General features: G+C 49.0%; 1 protein-coding gene across 1 annotated transcript in view; it reads right to left on the reverse strand.

The window, feature by feature from the left end:
* LOC100117404 (Down syndrome cell adhesion molecule-like protein Dscam2) overlaps window positions 1-22,409 on the reverse strand; it is an 89,493-nt gene that overhangs the window by 33,732 nt on the left and 33,352 nt on the right. Inside the window, 1 exon segment of the mRNA XM_008209770.3 lies at window positions 16,799-16,970. Within this exon segment, the coding sequence (XP_008207992.2) occupies window positions 16,799-16,877 (79 nt within the window). The 5' untranslated portion in view covers window positions 16,878-16,970.

Consider the following 22,409-nt stretch of genomic DNA (forward strand, 5'->3'; position numbering starts at 1 on the left):
CTCTCCGATATGATGCGCGGCGCCGCGTCGATCAATCGGGCGCTCGCGTGTGTGCACGACACGGTGTCTCGAAATAAGAGATAATGGAGAAGGGTATATGGAGACTCGTCGGCTGAAAGATCGTATAATTGCGAATTCGTTGACCCGAGCGCGAGTGGCGCTTTCCGCGACTGCTGATGGGGAGAAAAAGGGTGTAAGAGAGGGAGGAGTCGACGAGCTTTTCCCCTCTACTCTCTCGCTACTCTGAAAAGCAAACGCACGAGAAGGGAGAGGACGAGAGCAAACAGACTTTGCGCGATCGTTTATTTTTCTGGCAATTATATTCTCCCGTGAAAAGAAGCTTTCATTCGCCGCCGCTGTTGAGTATTTATTTCCGTCCCCGCGACGGTATACGGCTCTCGCTCGCTCGATTTTCCCTCTCCGCCATGGTGTACACAGTCGGTGTATACAGTAGCAACTCGAGCTAGTTGCGGGGATGCGGCCGGGGCAATAATTTCTAATTACTCGGGCCGCTCGCTCTATTATCGGTCGCCGGCGACGTCGCTGTGGCTACGCGCAGGACTGTCTCGCAAGCACATTCCGATGAAAGCCGCAAGCTCGCGATTTCGTTTATACATCCTCGACGCGAAAAAGCACCTAAGCAACCCGCGACGACGACGACGACTCCCTTTTATGTCTCCTTGCTGCAAGCTCGCGCGCTCTGAAAAGCTCTCTCGGCGCGCCCTTTTCAAAGCTGCACACGTGAATGGCCCGACGATTGCCTCCGTCGCCGGCGGCCGCGTAATGACGATTTACAACTGATAACGATCTTGGCTGCTCCCTTGCAGTTTTCTCGCGTCGTCGGATTTTTGCCAGCTCTCTGTAGATGCGGCTCCGGTATACACCTATGTAGGCCGAGAGGGGCGAGCGAGGCATTTGCATCTTCGACGAGGAGGAGGCCGAGAAAGGGTGAGCTTTTTTCTTCGAGGATGAAAAAGCCAGAGAGCTGTCATTCAGCCGGATCGTCGTCGCCGTTGTAATTAACAATGCGCGCCTACTTTGCCGCGCGCGCGAATGAGAGGCTCTTCGCCCGCTCGTCCCGTATTAAAATGAACGAGAGATATAGGGGCTAAATTGCGCTCATTAGCGTAATTTTAAGGGGCCGTGAGCAAGCCTTCCTTCTTTTTTTTTGTCGCGCGACGACTTTTTTTTTCATTGTGAATTACGAGGGAGTTGATGGGCAGGCGAAAAAGTCGTCGCAATTGACTTTTTATATACTCTCGTCTCGACGCACGCAAGAGATCTGTCGAGTATATGTAGGTGTTTGCGTTGCCCTGTAATTTTTATCCGCTCGTTCGCGTCGTAGAATCATCGCGTGGTTTGTTCTTTCTCTACTGGTATACATAGGCGAGGTGAAAAAAAAGATACTTTTTTTTGGACGCGACCGGAAAGAGCTGTATATCAACGGGTGACGTATTGCCAGCTCTGCGCGATATTCGGCCCGTCAATGCCCCGAAAAAGTGTGCTTTTGACACATTTAAATAGTTCAGCGTCAAAGCTCGGGGGCTTCGTGTGTATTGTACACGCGGCGGAGAGAGCACTTTTCGCTTCGAACCGGCTGTCAAATTTAATACTGCAAGAACAAACTTTTCACTCTACGCGCTGTGTGTGTTTTGTACGCAAACATATTCACTCTGAAAACGCGCAAAACTCCGAAGACACATGAGCCGTAGCAGTAATAAAACGCCGATACGCGAATTTCCAAACGTCACTCTCTCTTTTCACCTCGTTACGATATTTACTTCGATGCAGTATAATAAACGTATAAAAAGTGCGACGCGCATAATTAAAAAGTTCGAGCTGCACTCGCGGAAGACGACGCGAATAGCATCAGCAGCCTGGCGACTCGACTCGCGCGCGCATATTTTTATTCAGAGTTCGTTAGCGCTCACGCGAGAGCGCATACATAATTAGCGCCTCGGACAGATTATACGCGCGTATACGAGATCCTCCATACGTACACGAGGCATATCAGTGCAGCCCGCGATGTATATACCCAGCGCTGCTGCGGAGGTGAGCGAGCTCTCTTTGCAATACAAGAGAGACAGAGGTAGCGGCAGATTGAAAGAACATTTCCGACATTCATCGCGACATTATTAATTGCAGCGCGCGACCCCTTAGAAGAGCGCACGTGCGCGCTGTACGTATATATACGCGCGAGATTTGAAAGGTGGACGACGAATGGATATACACGAGTCCGTTTGCCTGTCCGTCTGCGTGTACACAAAAATATAGTCTGAATAATGTACTTTAATAAAGAAATGTTTAAGCACAGGCAGTTATAGGATGAGCGTCCGAAGGCAGTTTTAGCATACTATACAGGTGCAGCACTGCACCGCTATATGTACATTCGACGCGCTAATTCTGACGTGGAAAACGTTCGAGTGCCTATGCGCCACCTGTCTTCACTTTCCAGAACCTACTATACTTACAGAGCGGTACGCCAATTTGCGCTACAGTCGCTGCAGTAGAAGGCAATCTCGTCCCGGATCGACTTTTCTGCGGCTATTCTTACAATTTGATTTCTATCTCATTACTCGTCCGCATCCGCTTGGTCGGAAAATTTGAATGGGCTTCATTTGGAAAAATCGCCGAGACCGAGAGAGAGGCTTTGAGAGCGAAGAGACGCGGAAGCCGTATTGTTGGACTCCGTAGAACTCGAACTGAACGTATACGTATATATATACATTCACAGGGAAAGAAAAGTGTAGTACCGGCGGGTCGACGACAGAGAGAAAATTACATTCGCGGGAAATGAGAATCGCAAGCACGCGAATGAAAAACAATATCGCGGTGGGTTTTGCGGTTGAATTTTTCAACTGATGCTGTTTTCGAATAACGAAATATTGTACACACGAGGAAAAATTTCACGGCAATTAAAAAGAGATAGCATCAGCGACGACGATAATTGATCAGATAATTTTTCACTCTACGCTTGCACGCATCAATCACGCGAGCAACGGCAACCGCAACGAATCGACTCGAAAATATAAGCCGAAAAAAAAAAATAGCGAACAGTCTCGCGAAAGCCGAAATTGATGAGTTTTCGCGATCGCGAGCTATCGACTTTTAATGCTGTATAGCATGCTGTATCTGTATATATATATATATATATATATACAAATATAATGAGGGCGAATCAAGACGGCAATCGGCTGTGCGTAACAATTTCTTCTTGCCGTGGAGCGGTACTGGTTTTACCCACATACACACAGCTCGTCACGGGATAAAATCCCGGAGGTCTAGTTGCAGCGAACGGTCTCGCGCGCAGTGAATTATTTAGCGTCTCTCTCTCTCTCTCGTCGATAGAGAGGGCCGATAATCTCGGCTGGCGCTGCGCCGTTGCCGTCGATACGATAAGAGCCGCGCGCGAGAGTGTGTGTGTGTGAGAGAGAGAGAGAGAGAGAGAGAGAGAGAGAGAAGGACAAGCGGAATACGAGCGCAGCTCGTGTAGCCTCGGCTTAATGCCCGTAGCCCGTCCGCGCTGTATACTGCTGGCGATGCAGAGCGAGATCAAGCTATATATACATGCCTGCGCCGCGGCGCGCCGAAGCGAGTGAGAGAGAGAGAGAGAGAGAGAGAGAGAGATAGTCGTCCGTTGGAGAGACATCGATGACACTATACATATTGACAAGACACTCGAGACCGCCTGCCAGGTCCTCGGCCGCCTGCTCGACTCACCCCCTGCGCGGCCGTGCACTCTCTATACGGATACGTATACGCGTGTGTGTGCGCGCGCGCGCGCGAGGCTACACGAGACACCCGCCCACGCACCATCAATCACGCACGGCCTCGTGTGTGTACACGCGCAACTCGAGTGAGAGAGCGAGAGACACAGGGGCTCTGTACCACCACCTCCTCCTCATCCTCGAGAGCATCAACGCGTGGCACAGCTCCGTTTTCGTCGGCGCGTGCTTTCGACGACTGCTCGAATGTATCGAGAAATAGAATATCCCAATTAGCGATGACGGCCGCGGATTTCGAAACTCCCCCGCGATTATGTCCTCCATATAGTTTTCAGAGTCGAGTAGAGCGCACGGGTATGTGGGAAGTTTTAGAGCCAGAGGCAATTATCAAGATTATTATGGTAATGAAATGGAAAACAATAAGCCCCTCGCGCTCGTCGCGGATTCGACGCTTAAATTTTAATCAAATACCCGCAACGGCAGCAGCAGCATACGCCTCCTCTGCTCGACAATCCAACTTGCAACTTCCTTAATTGGTCATATTCCTCGCGGTTACGGGTCATAAAGCATCATGCATCCTACTCGTATATTCTCCCCCCAGCAGCGGCCCCGCAGAGAGCTGCAATCTCCACTGCTGACTCCTCATCGTCATTCTCGGTCACGTGCGATAACTCGCGGTCACAATTATCCACGGCGACGTGCGCGAAGCTCGCTGCCGAAATCCGCTGCGTTTAATGCAATGTACGACGGCGCGTTAGAATAATTAAATCGTATTAAAAGAAAGATGCATAAAAAAGAATCTCCGCGATAAGACGAAACGAATCGAACGAGTCTCGTATAGGCCCGATAAGCAGTGTATACACACAATAGCTCGGCATTTATTAAAACAATGCCGCGCGACGCTCACACACGCGCTCGCAGCAGAAACAATGATTGCCGCCCGGCTTCTCTCTCCCTCTGACACACGTAGGGGTAGGCGCGGGCGCGCCTGAACAATGCGTACTAGTCAACAATACGGCCGATATCTTTCTCTTCGATTCTTGATCAACCATCGCCCCGCGTGCGCAATTGTTCGACGGGGGGACTCCTATCTGTCAACGCTTTTTTTCCCTCCTCTGCTCTCTCCTCGCGTCGAATGCGGGATGGATCATTAAGGGATTGATGCCAGCGGAGAGAGAGAGAGAGAGAGAGAGAGAGAGAGAGAGAGAGAGAGAGAGAGAGAGAGAGAGAGAGAGAGAGACAAAGCCCGGCTGCGTGATCCTCGCGATTGCATAATTGCGAGTCCCGGGCAAACATCGGCCGCGTGCAGTACACGCTATCGCGATGGCTGTACGTAGATAAGGGCAGAGCCGGAAGTGGACTGTCCCTACGCGGTGTATAAAGCTCGAGCTTGCATGACGTTGATGCGAGCGCGCGACGAGTCTCTTTTTTCGCCGCGTCGCGCACGTCAAGAGAGGGAAAAATCTCCCAGGGATATAGAGTGCGCTGCTGTCAATGGGAAGAGGCTTTCGAATGGATGTTTGAATACCGAGGCTACACGAGGTACTTTGTGCGGAGGACGCTTTTTTATGGGCTTCGAAATATTTATTCTGCACGGTGTTCGATTCTTTTTTTATTCGCGCTAGGGGATGGGTGGAACAGCTATGGCAATCCGAATTTTTTTTCGGATATACCGCGCGTACACAACGGAAGGCAGAATTTTTCATTGGGGAGTTTTGAAAAATGCAGGGATTGGAACTTTTGTTTACACGTCAGTCGAGTCGAGCTGTTTATTAAATAAAAAATGAGCACGCGCATCGTCGCTGGGGGCTGAAATTAACTCGGGAGAAGTGTGTCAGCGTCTTTATAAGCGTGTCGGCTTTCTTAATTTAAGACTCTGCGTTGCGCGAAAATAGCTTCCTGTGACAAAGCTTGCTTTATACGTAAAAATACATTCGAAGCATTCATACATCGAAGAGCTAATTATCCTTCCGACTGCGACGCGCCGATCGGATTTCACCGACAAAGAGCCACCCTTTGATACGTACCGATAACTCGCAATATAAGCTCCTTTATCCGCGATATTTCTCAATAATCACGTCATCAGCGAATGCGCCTCAATTAACATCCCCCCGGCGTTATTATTACCGTCTATGCGGATAGCGAAATCCCGGGAATTGCGAAGAAAGGGGCAAAAGAAAAACAGAAACCGCGAGCGCAGAGAGAGAGAGAGAGGGGGGGACAGTATATAGTTCACAGGAAGGCAAACGAGTCGCAGCAGAGCAGAAAAAAGTTCAAAGGCCGGCGCGCTTTTCTCTCTCTCTCTCTCTCTCTCTCTCTCTCTCTCTCTCTCTCTCTCTTTCTGTCTCTCTCTCTCTTCTTCCCCGTCGTTTCGAGTGGCCGAGGCAAAGAGTCGTAGAAACAGAAAAGTCGCGGGTGAGAAGCTGCGCGCAGACGGCGAGCTTCCTCATAAGCGGTCCGGAGGCCAGTCAAATATTTACCAGGACCAGTAGCGCGCGGCCGGTATAGAAGTCGGAGAGAAGAACGAGCAAAAGAAGTAAAAGCTAGAAGTAAGCGAGCTCTGGGTAATAAGTTTTTTATTGCAAGCGCATCTCCGCCCCTATATATACGTATATATACACTTTTTGTTTCCCGTCTCCGCGGCGCACACGCCTGCAGATGCGATGTTCGTTCGTTCCCCGTATTTGCTGCTGCGGCTTTGTATGCGTGTCTATACGCTCGCGCGGTCTTTGTCACTATACACACTCCTGAAGAGGTTTGTCATCAGAAGCTCAATCGGCCAGCCGCCGCATAAATATTTTTCCAGACTCGAGGAGCTGAGGGCTCGTCCTTTTTCATCGCTATGTGTGTGCTTTGTGCGGCTGAGATGATTATGCGAGCTTAATTCAGAGGTACCGCGACGAGGGCAACATTCTTTCCGCGGATTTAAATATAAGTGCCTTTGAATTGCAAAGCAGCTCTGATAAGAGTGTAGGCATATATATGGGGCGAATATATGGGGATCAAGAGTCGACGAAACAATTCTCTACGGAGACGAGCAACGACGAACCGCAGATTTGCCTTGATTCGTCGCGAGAGGCAGTATAGCGGTGCAAGTTTTCCGGCCTCGCGCTAACGAGAAGCAAGAAAAGAAGCGGGCCCAGGCGGCGCGGTACGAGCCATCCTCGAGTCGTTAGACGTCATTAGCAGGAGGAAGCGCTGCAGCCGCGTCGTTGCGGCTTGATTATACAGATTATCGAAGGATCGATATTTTCAAACGTGTCCCTTGTCGACTTTTCAGCCGAGTTGCGGCTTGTAACGCGGCGAATCGTCTAATTTAAAATTATATACCTGTATATTTGCGGCTCAATTGAGATGCAAAGCCTTATAACGAATCCCGTCGCTTGGAGAAAGTTTTTCGCGTAATAAGGCATACAAAGTGCAGAGCTACTTGTTTATTTAAATAGCACAATTGGACGGCGAAACAAGAGTAGACGAGGTATTCAAATAAGCGGAACATTTCTTAAAGTCGCTGCCGAGTGTTTAATGTAAAAGTTATACGAGAGGTAGGGACGCTCGCGAGTCAATATTGCGGCATGGAAATATATGCAAGCTCGAGTCTAGACTCGGTGAAAATTGGGTCTTCGAAAATTCGAATTTCCCGCGCGAAAATAATCATTATGAGAATTAGTTGGAAGCAAATCACCCGCTATTCTGTAGATACACCCCCTTAATTACACCAGTCAAACAATTCCGAATACTTTACGACGACGCTTTGATCCGCCCCGAAGAGTCGAATAAGCGTTCGTTATATTCCTAATTTCCGCCGGCTTTTTGTATCAATTACACTGATTAAACTTGCCCGACCGAAGCGACTGCCGTGAGACGTCTGGATCGGCAAAAAACGAATCCCACAGCGGACTGTGCAAACGGACTTTTCTCGAGCGAGCGCACCGCGTAATATAATACGGCTATATGCCTATATCCGTGTATTCTCCCCTCCAGTCAAAGGCCGGCTCGAGTGGCGCGGAAGAAGGACACGATTAATCCGCGAAGGAGGTCGTATCGTATAAAAACTCCAAATCGTGCTCTGTATAACATCGCAGTATACGCATATTTACGCGGTGGAAAATACAAGCGCGCAGCAGCCTAAGAACAGCGAGGAGGAAGAAACGCGGAAGAAGAGAACGAAGGGGCCTTTGAGCCCGTACATCTCGGTAATTAAATAAAAAAAAGCCCTTTCTCACCTTCTCGCGCCGGGGCGTCATTCTTCTGGGGTGTCGGCCCGCGGGCGACGTCTCTCCCGAGTGTCTCCGACTCTTTTTTCTCTCTCTCTCTCTCTCTCTCTCTCTCTCTCTCTCTCTCTCTCGCGTCGTGTGTATAGGTACGCGTATATACATATAGCTGTTGCTCTCGCGTCCCGGAGTCTCGTTATTGCGAGCTATGGCCTTTTCTGGCCTCGAGAATTCTAGCGGCTGTCGTCTGCGTGCAGCTCGACGCTGACAAATGATTCGCGAAGTCCGAGCTCGTTTCAGTGATATTGATGAGGACGCGATCGGTGTGCTCCTATGAATTTTGTGGCTTATTGCGCTTCGGCCACCTGACGTAATTAATGATGTCGCGCGACGCGACGAGTTTCAATCCCATTAGTGTCAATTATTTTCCTAACAGCTTCGGCTACTTTTTCCTTCGCTTCTCCTCCTTTACGCCATGCGCTGCTCGAAGACGCGGATGAATCTGTATGTTGGATGTGTGCGAGTACTATCCTGTGACGTTTGGCGAGGACAGAATCTACTACAACGCCGAGGTATTACGCGCGATTACCGTGCGATAACGCGGTTACTTTTTACATCGGATTCAGCAGCGGCTCAGCGTATGTAATTATCTATTAGCGTATAGTACACAGCACTCGCCGCACGTGATCGAATTATCGCGCGGCATTAGATTTTCTTCAATTAAATGTAATGAATTTCCGCGAGGCCAGTATAGCCCGCCGGGGGGGGGGGGGGGAGGGAGTACGCGAGCCAAATTAATCGGCCGCATATACATTATAGGCTGAAAGCTATATGCTCGAGCGAAACATTTCACACGCAATTGATAGACGATATGTTTATTCGCGCGCAAACACACACACACACGACGCGCATCTCTCTCCCTATGCACTGCATCGTCGTATATATCCGCTCTGATGCTGTGGCCTGTTAGGATACGTGTGCACAGGCTTTGCGACTGTTTGCCCGGGACGCACGCATAAATCCAGGAAAATCAGAGCCGCCTAGACTTTTATCCCGTTCCATCGGCTGTGTAGGATACAGGACTATCGCTGTGTATAGTGTATGTACTCGCAGCGGAGATATCGGAGGCCTGCAGGAGGAGGGCTCTCAGGATCAAGTCCGTCAGAGGCTGCGGCTTTAAGCCGATTATATCGGGGCGCGAGTGCGGCCGAATATAGGGAAACGAACCTGCATCAGTCGGACAGTGCGGAGAGAGAGGGCGCGGAGGAGGACCAGGTCATCGGCGAATTCGATGGAAATGCAGCTAGCGTATATATATATATATATATATATATATATATATATACCTCAGCCGGCGAGTCCCTTGCATATAGTAGCCAGCTTCGGAGAGAGAATTAGCTCTTCGACTTACGACTCTCGTTGATATGGCGGTATGCACGGGCTCTTTTCGCGCTGAGCCTCTCGGCAAACTTCGGAAGAGTTTATATCAGCCTACTGCGTCAAGCCTTTGTCGAGAGGAGAGTCTCTCTTTTGTGCGTGAGCTTTGCTACGGGCGGAGATTACGTGTACACTATTCATCAGGATTTTCGCTGCATCAGAGAGAGCCATTGTTTTGGAGTAGAGGAAATGCCGTCAATTGATTTAATGACCGCGCTAATTACATCGATCCGTCAGATCGCGTCTTCTATGAGCGTGTGTGTGTGTGTGTGTGTGTGTGTGTGTGTGTGTGTGTGTGTGTGTGTGTGTGTGTATATATATACCTCCGAAGCCTATATACCGCAACCTACATATAGACCTTATGTTACAATCCCTAAGCAGACCCGCATGAATTAATCTCGAACTACTGCAGTCCGACGGTTTGATCATTGTTCGAATGCTAATGCGCCAGCGCTTTGGAAAGTAGCTCCTTCATATACGACAAAGCCAATTATATTATCTTACGTAAGAAGCTTACGCGCGAGTTCGTTACCCTTTCGATTCGACCCCGCAGCGGCGGAGTGTATGTATAATAATAGAAAGTGTAATTAATACAAGGCCGAACAATTAGACAGAGTGCGCGTCTCGCCGGAAATCATCATCCCGACGCGCACAGCCAAATAAGCCGCAAACTCTCTACGCGCACCTGAGACTCGCAGAAGCAAGAACCAGATATATATATATATATACGCGAGGATCGAGGCTGACGAGGGGGGGGGGGGGCGGGGGCAGCTTTGATATACGAGCGCGGCGCATAACCGTGCGCGACTGTACCAATAATCGAAGGTTATTGCGTTACCCTGCGCGCTGAGACTCTCCTCTTCCCTTCCTCTCTCGCTCGGCAGCTGCAGTTGCAATAGTACAGTGGCACTCTGGATAGCTATATATAGCGCAGCGGCGGTGATGGTATCGACAGTGGCGGATGGACGGCTCGCATGCAAAACCGTCAAGGCTCGTAAACCGCGCGAGCGCGAATCTCCGCAAGCGCTACTGGACTATCCTCACTTCGGCCCGTTAATTCTTTTATCATTTTACGATCGGCGCGGACGTCTATGGCCTCATTGCCGCTGATGCTCGCCTTCGTCCACTACTGTTATACTGTCTAAATACGGCTCTGCGTGGATCTCGATTTGCGCGGGTGTATTATTGTGTACATCGGTCTGGCGTTTAGGTTAGGAAAATTTGTATTAACTTTGTTAACTGTGTTTGCAATTCATCAAATCGGCGAGTTAAACTTCACGGCACGCTGAGCATAACGCCAATTTAAACTCGCTGGCTACTGTCATACGCGATGATATTAAATGTAAATCGCAGGTGACCACTTCAACAATGCATCAGCGGCGGCACAAACAGTATTATAGTGTGGTAATCGTTATTTTTGCAAAGGCTGCATTAAGTATATCATTAATTAGCGATATTTCCAATTAGCACTGCTGTTTGAATAAAGCGTTTTTTTTACCTGTACAGACAACGGTTCACCCGGTAATAGGTGGAACGACGTTATTAATGAAGGCAAAATTTCTATTGGTTATTCAACGCGCGTATATATAATTGTCTGTCGCGATGAACCTAATTTTCAATACGATTCCGGGAAGCAGCGTAAGCCGAAACTATATCAACGGCGCTTTATAATAATACATTTCGTACTAAATGGTAGCTGCAGGCATTACCGGTTAATCTCGCGTCTATAGTAGATTTTTCATTCATGAGCAGCGCGTATAGGGTTTATCAGCCACTACGAAATTATTTACCAGCGAGAATCGGCTTTCGTTTCGCTCCGAGAGTGGAATTGAATTATTATTCCTGTCGGTCTAGCGCGCGTGTATCAATTAATACGATTTTCGTTGCGTATTTTTTTTATCTTCCGCCCCCGTTATCGCTTTACTCCAAATGAAAAAAAAAATTGCGTAACGGGCTTAAAGCATCATATTTCCCCGAATCCATGATACATAACAGCGAAAAGTGCATCAGCTCGCGACTGGAACAGTAAAAGACGTCGCTCGCAATTTGGTCAAAAATAACGCGCTGCTGCTACAACTCTCGTAAAGCTGCAGTGAGCGTTTTCCATTCGCTGCGCGAGTATAGCGCGAAGGACGTTCGGTCAGCCACTCGGCGTAAAATATTCCTTCTCGCCTCCTTTTTGCGGCCTCGAAGTGGGCTGTCACAGACGCACACGTCTGCAACGCGAGGAGCGAGAGAAGTCAGCGATAAGAGTCGAGCAGCTGATGAGTCGTACTGCGATGCATGCACTTCGGATGTATCGTAAACGTTAGCTCAGTGCTTAGAGCACAGGTCTCTGACTCTCGGGTCCGCGAGTTCGAGTCCCGTCGTCTACTTTTTCGCTTTCGACTCTGTCTCCTCTCCGTTTGTAACAGGCGCACGATGTATAAATACGCGGCGCGAAGGAGATAGAAACAATAATCGCTCGCCGGGGTAATTCAGCGTAAACGCAACAATTTATGCAAGCCTGGAAGCATAAAGCCCCTCCCTCCCGCGCGCTGGCCCTTATACCCTCCGTGCGGAGCCTAGCTTCTGCAGTTTATGCGATTTTTACTGCCTGATCGAAGCTCGTTCTCGTCGTGCCGTAAAGCCGGAATAGGAAGTCGGGCGTCGCGATCTGCAGCGCACTTTTTGTACGTCGCCGGTACGTTGCGTCCCTGGCTGTGTGTTTATGTGTGTATAGGTATACATCTGTATGAAGTCGGAAGGAGCTAGAGGGTGTGTGTGTGTGTGTGTGTGTAAGCTGTATATAAGGCCCGTGTCTTCCTCGACACAATCTTCCGGTAGTGCGCGCGAGATAGGACAGCTTGCGTTGCGAGCTTGATGAGCGCGCAGGATAATATCGAGGGAACGGGGGACGTCAAACGATCGGCGACGCTGCACTTTATACGTCCTCGCACTTCATTTTTCCCCGGCTTTTCCGTACACAGCCTGCAGTACCAGTCTGTCTGATACTTTTTATGCGCTTCTTTTTCTTTATTCGCTATTTGCTTATTATTATATACGAGCGGGGCACGAATTGACGTATCTAACGCAACAAAGGACTTTATTCTTTTTATTTTCGCGAATAAACAAACTCGGATTCATTTCCAAGCGTGTTTTCACTGCGCTTTTGTTATAATTCTATTCTGCAATCAGCCGGTAGCGCACGTATATCGATAAATAAATTTTAATTTCGAATTCCAGCCGCAGCGCTAAAAAGAGAAAAGTTCGCTCGATGTTATACACACACGTAGACCGGCGCAACTGCGAGCATAACGCCGTCAGAATGTGTCACACGTCGATACACGCCGCCAATGTTCTTTTCCCTTAGGGTGCGTCCACAATTGAACGTATACGTCAGGGTTTACAAGGGGTTTACGTAGAACATAACGTTTTGGGCAGTACTGCCAATCCACTGTAGCAGACTGCAGTTGAAACGAAGGAACACACCTGCTCAAAATTTAACCTATAAAAATGTTTAAATTTAAATTGTATGGTAATAAATTGTAAAATTCTTTTTTCAAATAAAATTATAAAATGTTGTAAGAGAATGTATTATAATAAATTAGTTTCTGATTAAAAAAAAGGTCTACCACTGTCTCAAAAAAGGAATGGAGAATAAATAACGCACATTTCCAAATGAAAATTGTATTATTATAATTAGTTAAATAGCATAGGCAATGATTGTATGATTATGTTCTTCATTGTATAAGTAAGCGATTAATAGCTTCAAACTGAAAGACGAATCATACGTATTTTATTTTAAAATAACTTGAAAGTTTGCTCATGCTAAAATTTTGTCCAGCATATAGTTTATAATTAATTGAACATAGTTTTGACATTAAATTTGGTTTACAATATATTGCTTCAATCTTCAGAAAAGCCATTTCGAATTGATGTCTTGCAAATAAGTATCGATTATTACCATACAATTCAAATTTAAACATTTTTATAGGTTGAATTTTGAGCAGGTGTGTTCCTTCATTTCAACTGCAGTCTGCTACAGTGGATTGGCAGTACTGCTCAAAACGTTATGTTCTACGTAAACACCTTGTAAAGCCTAACGTATATGCTCAATTGTGGACGCACCCTTACTCGCGCGCAGCCTCTCGCGGAATTTCCATTTTTCTCGCTTCCGTTCATGAGACTCTCTTTTTTCGCCCGCCTGGGCGCATCGTTACTTTGAAACTCTTTCTCCCGCCGCGTTTTCGCGCGATTTTAATTTGTCAAAGACGGCCTTCTCCGAACGACTGCGACGGCGACGACAAAGCCGAGTTTTTGCTGCGAAATGCCGGATGCCTTGATTCTCGTATACGCCGCCATCGAAAAATAAAGCTTGGAGCTTTCCCCGTCTATACCCATACGCAACGGCAATGGAACTTTGATCGAATTTACTCTCCGCGTGCGCGTCACAGCAAGAGCGGCCCTTTTCCGCGCGTTCATCGAATGCGCGTCACAGAACGTCGAATTCGATTTCCCGCTAGTCTCTGATAGCGTCGATAGGTGGCGTACGGGCACTTTCCGGTTCGGGCCGCTCATGCTAACATTGGACTTCGCTTCAACAATGACATTTGATTATTTTTGACGACCTCTTCGGAAAAGGAAATCCCGAGCCGAGTAGAATACGCCACTGGCGTCTATAACTATCCATCCGTCTCCGTCGGTCTTTCACGCGCGCCGCACCCAGGGTGATAAATAAAATCGCGCTTGCGCGCGTCCGGTGCAAAAATCAACAAGAACGGCACGCATGGCCGGTGCTTATGAGCGTAGAGCTATACATGCACACGTAGTGGTAGTACGCGAGAGGGAGGACGGATGGGAGGAAGAGTCAGCAGCGGAGAGTGGGAGGAGGGGACCAGAGGACGTATCGCGATACTCCATCGGGCAGAAATCGATAGAGGGACACACACACAGAGGCTGGCCAGAGAGAGGGACTGTGCGATGCCGCCACTGCCGCGCCGGTCAACCGATGACCCGTGTGCAGCCGTGTACTTTTTCCGCGACGCGATTAGTTCGGGGCTCGCTCTCCTCGGAAAAAAGCATCGATCTCGTCGCATCTTGCGAGAGCTGCTGGGAATGAATCGATAGCCCGCAGTGCTATGTACCCTTTATACTGTTTTCAATATATCGGGCGCGCTCCTTCGTGTCTTATACAAGGTCACGAAATCACCCAGAAAAAAGCGGAGCCGTGTATTACACTCGACTGCAATGCAGAGCCACAAACGAATCCCAAGTTTTTCCAGCCGGGGCGTAGCTCGCGCGCGCGTGTGTTGGCAGCGAATAAACAAGGATTTTTTTCCTGCGAGCGACAGATCCGCCGCGCGGGACGAACTCGCGCTGATTGGAAATGAGAGAGTTATACGGAGCGCAGTCCCGTACAGCTGCGCGCGCGCGGCCAGGAGTGTGTTGGCAGAGTGCTCGTGATCGATTACTCGTCATCCGACTCGCGAGCTGACAAACCTATATATACACGTATACGCCTACATTTTTTTCCACTCCTCCCGCCCGCCGGTGTCAGCTCCCTCTCGCGCTTCGACGCGCAGCTTTTATCTCTGCCCCGTTCGTTTCTCTTTGTCGGATACGCGCGCGCTGGAGTTATATGCGTGTATACGCGCGCGTCGCCTTATCGCCGATTTGCGGATACGTCCGTCGCGTCCAAAAGCCTGAGCGACGTTGCGCAGAGCAGCTTCTTGCTAGAGAGAGAGAGAGAGAGAGAGAGAGAGAGAGAGAGAGAGAGAGAGAGAGAGAGAGAGAGAGAGAGAAATACAGAAAAAGTCGCTTATGGCTGGGCCTGAGAAATCGCGGCGATTTTTACCGCGCGCTGAACGTCGGATTAGCTTTTTCTCTTTCCCGCCGTATACGCGCTCTCCAGCCCCCGTGCGGTGAGCTTCGAATGCGCTTTGTTATACGTTATTAACGCTGACGCGCTCGTCAAATGTATGCGCACGTGTATTCAGAATTAATTTTGTCGTTCTTGCGTCTGTTATATGCGCTAAAATCCCAGCGCGAAATATCAGGCCGAAAACAATAATGATATAATGATAATAATAATGATAGCAACAGCCGCGCCATATAATTAACTCGAAATGCAACGGCGTTATGGCGCGTACGTTGGATCGCGGGGAGGAAAAATTTTCGAATTCGTATACGCAGGAGATTAAAGCGGCAAGTTTACGAGTCATTCAGCAGCGATACAGCGCAGTAGATGTACAGTTAGCCGAGCAATAGTGGGTCACGTCGCGCAGCAAGGCAATAATCACCCCCGAACACGGCAGGGGCAGGTGGGAAACTGCTTTTTGACGAGCTAGCTACAAGCATCAATCGCCTCTCGCGAATATTACACGCGTCGCCTCGACACGTTAATGAATACAGAGGGATTGAAACTCGACCATATTGAATTTCGACGGCTGCCGCTCCGAGCGATGAGAGCCTCGCTGTGTATGTGTGCATGTAGATGTACCCATATGTACAGCGAGAGAAAGATAGACACACAAACGGAGGATCGTACGTGCCGATCTATGTGGGTCATTCCGCAAATTCTGCTCCCATGTCAATGCGAGTCTTCGAGCGAGTCACGTCGATTGCTTTTCAGCCTCGATCGTCCCGCGCATTATATATGTCTCTCTCTCTCTCTCTCGATGAAAATGAAAATCACCGCGACATACACCACGCCCTTGTATTGTTTCCGAAAAATGACAAAAATTAATATTAGCCATGCGTCTCTCTCTATCACTGCGCTCGCGAGTAGAGGCAAACCGCATACACCCACCCACACGCGTGTATAGGTGTTCGATCGCTGCCAATTCTCCATTGTCGTTGGCAGCTCTCCACGTCCCTCTCCCTTTTACGCTGCGCTCGTCGCGTTATGTACAGTGTGTGTGTGTGTGTGGAATTCGTTTTCCGTTAATACCTTTCTCTCTCTTTCGCGTCCCCGGCCGTCGCGCGGCGAACGGAGAAAAAGGGAATTTCATTCGAACGGGCCGACGAGGTGCAGTGTACACAAGCGTCGATGAATCGAAAAGCTCCACTACTCCGCTCTTTTTCCGGGAGAGACTATTTTCCTTGCGACGACCAGGCGCAGAGTTTAAGCAAGGAGATTCGATTCTTTGTGCGATGCAGCATTCTTCTTCTTCTCTGCTCCCTGTGTGCTTATGTCTTGGGAGGGTATCTACCCTCTATAGCTACACACTGGCCAGCGCATACACGAGCTGCTGACTTTTTCGCTTCGACTTCGGGTAAACTTTTATACACTTATACCGAGAGCGAGTTTACGCGTCCACTTTTCCCCGCATGCCCAGGTGCGCGTACGAGCCCTGTTTTCTCCCATTCAATAGAAAACAAATTCACGTGTAGGTATACATCTGGAAATAAAGCAAAGCGAGAGAGATTTGTCCAACTCACCGATTAGGAGGATCAGCGGCAGCAGGACGCTGGGCTCCATCGTGTTCCTCCACCTCCTTCTCCGGCAGCAGCTCCCCATCCAAGTTGGAGAAGAGAGCGAGCGCCTGGCAAGGTCGCACGCGGCTCAGCGCATTCTCGAAACTTTCTTCCGACGTCGTCTCCGCCGCCGACGCTGCAACACAAACGCTTCGGTTACAAAAGCCTTAGTTCGGCCCCTCGAGAGTTTCGCGAATCTCCCCATATATCCGATATCACGCCGGCAATATTTTCCGAGCTTTTTCTCCTTCCGCGTCGATGTGCAATGTTTATGCGGCTCTTTTCGCTCTAATGACGCGTTGAGATTCTCTCGAGCAGCAGAGAGGGGTCAGCGGAGATTCGCGCTCGAGAGCGAGCTGGTTAACTTGCGCTCATTATTGCTGCATTTTAAATATCTCGTTGCAAGCGGCTTTTCGACACTGCCGCCGTGTATAATGATGCGCATGCTCCGAGCTCTAGTCGTGTTGATGACCCGAGAGCTGTTGTTTCAAGCGCTGAACGTGTGCTTTATTGTTGAATTGAGGAATTTGTTTCATTTTTTTTTTAATTTTTTGCGTTAATTAAACTGTGATTATACAGCCGCACACGCGCATCGACTGCAGTGAAAACGACGTTTGTCGAGAGAGAGAGAGAGAGAGAGAGAGAGAGAGAGAGAGAAAGAGAGAGAGAGCTGGGAGAGGGCTTTATCGCCGCGGCTCTACAGACCGCGCGTTATTACACTGACAAATGGAAAATGATGCGCTGAAATAGAATGTTATTGGCTTAAGAGCTTACATAAACGAACGCCGGCGAGATGTATAGCGAGAAATCAGCAGCCGTTGAACCGGGACAAATCGATTAAAAGCCCCGCGCTCGTAATGACTATAATTAACTTTTATTAACAAAAGCCGCACCGTCGGATACCGATCCTGGCGCGCCGATTCAGATACGCGGCGATATTCTTCTAAAAGCTTTTCCGCGACTCGGCCGAAAAAGATATGACGAGAGGACTTTGGAAAACGGCCGCGAGTATCGATCCGCACTCGCCTTCGTTTGACGCTACATTGAGTTTTATTTATACCCCGCAGAGATCAATATTCCTCTCTCGTTGTCCCGAGACGAAGCTCTGTATTTTCAATTATTAAACCACTTATCTGAATGGGATTATTCGTATCATTTTTTTTCTCCTTTTTGTCTCATCTCATGATAAGCGCCGAGGCCGATTGTGTAACAATGACGCTCGTACAATAGCAGATCTCGGTTGCGTAACCCGCGCATTATATCGAATGATTTTTCACCGCCTCTTATACAAACGAACGAACAATAATCGATTGTGTGTATACACGTCCGCGGCATTGTTATGGATATATACCGGCCGGGTCAACGCGATTGAGATTATTAATTACTCGCCGCATTATACTCGAGAGTCGCGCGCTGACTTTATTAGTATTACGCGCGCAAACAGTGCGTTTGAAATAAAAATCCATATAGCTCCGTATATCTACCCGTCACTGCAACTCATCGCTAATTATTGTACCCTCGCGATGGTCCAGAGCCTCGTCGCGATATACTGGTTGCCGCACATCCGGTCGGGCTTGGCAAGTTTATATTTATGCCGCTCTTTTCTTTCGCTTATACGCTGCGCATATAGCGTGCACATTATAGCTATATGTATAGGTACGAAGCCGGTAGAACTGCTACGGCCTGCAGCGCCATTTTTCAGCGAACACGGACGTCCGTTTCCGTCGGCTGCTGCGCGATCGCGCGAACGCAAAAATCCCCCGTGCGCACGCGGACCACCCGTGGCGTAACGTCGTATACACGGTACATCGTTCCGCGAGCTTTGCTTCGTATCGCTGCGCCAGTCGACCTTACCGCGAGAGAGAGAGAGAGAGAGAGAGAGAGAGAGAGAGAGAGAGAGAGAGAGACTCTGGCTTATAACGTCAACGGACGGGGCACTAAATAATAAGTAGAAATTCCGACGTTCCAGCGCACGCTGCGGCTATTTATTAACGTCGCTGCCGGAGAGGAGATAAAGTCGCGGGACAGATGTTCTTCGAATTTTCATTTTCCCCGTGTATACTATACCCTTCGAATATCGCGGGTTGAGTTGAGAGCCGAAAATATTCAAGCCAAACGAGCTTAAAACACGAGGTTACAATCGCTGCGCGCTCGCGCGATAAGCTGTCATATATATCGCTGGCGCGCATCGCGGGGCTCATAAAACATCCTCGCGTTGCTTTGCATAAGAGGATCAAGTATCCTTGGCTAGGGAATTTTGCGCGAACGCGTCCGGCTACTCTCGTTACGCTGAGCGGAGGAAGCTCGAAAAATTCGCTGCATCGCATTAACCACTCTGCACTTTCTCGATTATGTACAGTGTGAAGTATACATGTAAGGGGTAGTCGCAGAACTGTATTTTGTTTGACGGCCTGCTATAACTGCTTTTCTCTCTGTGTACGCGGGAAATCGAATGCGACGTGTTCTGTGACGCGTTTCATCGCCGTTGCGTACGGGTATAGACGGGGAAAACTCCATTCGTTATTTTTCCGATGGCGGCGTACATGAGAATCAAAGCATCCGGCATTTCGCAGCAAAAACTCGGCTTTGTAGTCACCGTCGCAGTCGTTCGGAGAAGGCTGTCTTTGACAAATTAAAATCGCGCGAAAACGCGGCGGTAGAAAGAGTTTAAAAGTAACGAGGCGCCCAGGCGGGCGAAAAGAGAGAGTCTCATGAACGGAAGCGAGAAAATGGAAATTCCGCGAGAGGCTACGCGCGTGTAAGAGAAAAGAACATTGGCGGCGTGTATCGACGTGTGACATCCTGCGACGGCTGGCGTACGTGAGCGCGGAACGAAACATAACTCTATATGCGCGGGCTTTTCTCTTTTTAGCGCTGCAGCTGGAATTCGGAATTAAAAATTCATTTATCAGAGCGACTGATTGGTATACGTGCATATTTTTGCGAGTGGCGTACGTATAAAACGAATGTTTTTCGCGGATTTCCTCATTTCTTTCCCATCGCTATCACAACGCGTAAATCGGCCCTGCCGAGTTTTAAACGCCGAAAACTCGAGGCGCTATTAACTCGGCGAGCGTCGCGAGCTCGCATAAAATCTTCATCAAGCGGCAGTCTGCAGGTAATACGCTCGCGCGCGTGGCGTCCTTTTCGTAAATTGATTTTCCGACGCGGAGCAGGAGGAGAGTGCATTGTCCCCGCGCGCGGCAAGGAAAATTCGGAAAGGTCAAGCACCTTTCGCCGGCGAGAAGTCGAATGCGGAGTTATTCCCGGATCGAAAGTGGAGCACTTCGAATGGAAAGCGTATGTGTGTGTGTGTGTGTGTACCTATGCCGACGAGGGGGAGAGAGAGAAGAGCTGACTGACGAGCTCAAAGTGCAGCGAAAATAAAGGAGAGAAAAGGGACGCGACGAGCGAGAGCCTCTCTCTCTCTCCCGTCCCGATGTCAAAGTCGTTCCAGTTTACGGCTGACGTGCTCCTATGTACACCTCCCGGGGATTCGCGAATCACTACGGCCCGCTGAGGCGTCACATATACATATACGGGCGGGAAAAAGCTCTCGATGCGCCTTCGCTGAAATAGAAAAACGTAAGTGGCAAAGAGAAAGATTGGGGGGGTGGGGGGGGGGGAAGTTTCGAAAAGCTATTACCGTTATACACCCCTCCCCCCATACGTCTTTCATGAAAGTAAATAACACATCACGAGCCTACGCGCTCATTGGCCTTTTCGCGCTGGAGAGCTTGCAGCCGATTGTTCGGTTTAAAATCCAATGAAAAACCTTGCGCATTTTTCCCTCTAGAAAAGCAGCGGCGCAGCGCCAGAAGAGCCTGCTCTCGAGATCATTGAAATCACTTATTAAATTGATAGAGAGTGAAGAGGCCCCTCGAGAGCGAGGCGAGAGACTGAGCGAAAAATGAGAGAGGAGGGTGTGCGCGCGCGCGCGAAGAGAGAAGAAAAAAAAGGCAAAGCGCACGGGCCGAAAAGTAAGCTATCTCTCTTTCGCTCTCTGGCTCTCTCTCTCTCTCTCTCTCTCTCTCTCTCTCTCTCTCTCTCTCTCTCTCTGGCGAGAGGAATCGATATAAAAGAGAGAACGGGAATAGAGGGAATTCCTCCTGAAACGCTCCACAGGCCCGGGAGATAGCGCGTGTATACCTATATACGTGTATACATCGAGCGTACAGCCGCCCAAATTGGAGAAGAAAGGAAAAGGCGGGAAAATAACGGCTGCCACCGCGCTCCTTATCGTTTATTCTCTATCTCTCTCTCTCCTTTTTTCTCTGATGCCGCCGCGCGCAGCGACAAAAAGAAATTTTGGCGCGATAAAGCGAAATTGAAACAAGCCCTCTCATGATATTTCTTCAGCTCCCAAGCCGTCATCGTCGTTTTTCTTTTATATATACGCGCCGTAAATGAGACACGGTTCGCTCGCGTGCTCGCGCGCATATGTCCGAGAAAATTTATATGTATCCGACGTGCTGAGCCCGGGAAAAAACGTTATTGAAAGAGCTCTCCCGGCCCCCAGAGAGATTTTCGATTTTTATATCGTATACGGAGCCTTTCTATTACGGAGAGCTTTTCGGACGCGCGATCGCTTATAGAAATTCGCCTCGCGTTCGGGAAAACTATACTCGCCGCGCGATAAATTCTCCCCGCTGTCGCAATTATCGTCATCGGCTGCTGCTGCTGCTGCGATGAAATACTGCGGAGGTATATTATACGCGTTTAATAAGAAGAAAATCAATGGCCGAGAAGAATATATACAACAATTCCGTCGCTCGCTGAAGCAGAAAAACTCGCGAGACGACGGCCAAAAAGACGCTCACTCGGGCGGGAACTGTACAGAGCAGCCGTGAAGTTAAAAAGAGGAAAAAGCCGCAAGAGTTTAAAGCCAGCAAGTTCAGGAAGGAATCATCATAAATCGAGAGCTTTCCGAGGAGCTTGCCTTCTCTCCTCTATCTCTCTTTCCTTCTCGCTGGGCCTGCTCCCTCGCGTTTTCCACCCGGACAGCAGCAGCGGAGCAGCGTAGCTTCAATTTCCCACGTCCACGCGCATAATAAACCACGGCTTTGTTCTTCGTTATACGCGCGAAATGAAAATTTCGAGCTTGCACCGGCCTCTGCAAGACTCTTTCTCTTTCCATCTCGACTCATCTGTGATTCCACCGCAAAATTATCATATCAAGCAAGCGGCTCCGTTCCTGCTGCTGCTTCTTGGAATCTCGGGGGATTAGAGAAAGATAACGAGAAGGGATGAATAAGGATTTGGGCTCTAAGTGCGCCTTAAGATGACGCTCCATTAACCCAGCCCCCCGAGCGCGAGAATCAGCAGCGGCGACGTGTCTCGTGCGAGTTGTACGTACGATATTAAAGTGTCGGCGGCGCGACTGATAAAAACCGCTGGATTTATATTCCGTTTGGAATGGAATCCTCGTGCGCGTCTGGATGCAGCTCGTAATGAGTCGTAATTAACTTTCGACTTTAATCACCTCCTCAGCCGTCCTGGCTCTGAATTACTCCATCGGCTATATTTATACCGTGATGCATACTGGGCAAGAAAAATCGCAAACTATACCTGCAAA

The sequence above is a fragment of the Nasonia vitripennis genome, chromosome 2, assembly GCF_009193385.2.
Source record: "Nasonia vitripennis strain AsymCx chromosome 2, Nvit_psr_1.1, whole genome shotgun sequence".
NCBI lineage: Eukaryota > Metazoa > Arthropoda > Insecta > Hymenoptera > Pteromalidae > Nasonia > Nasonia vitripennis.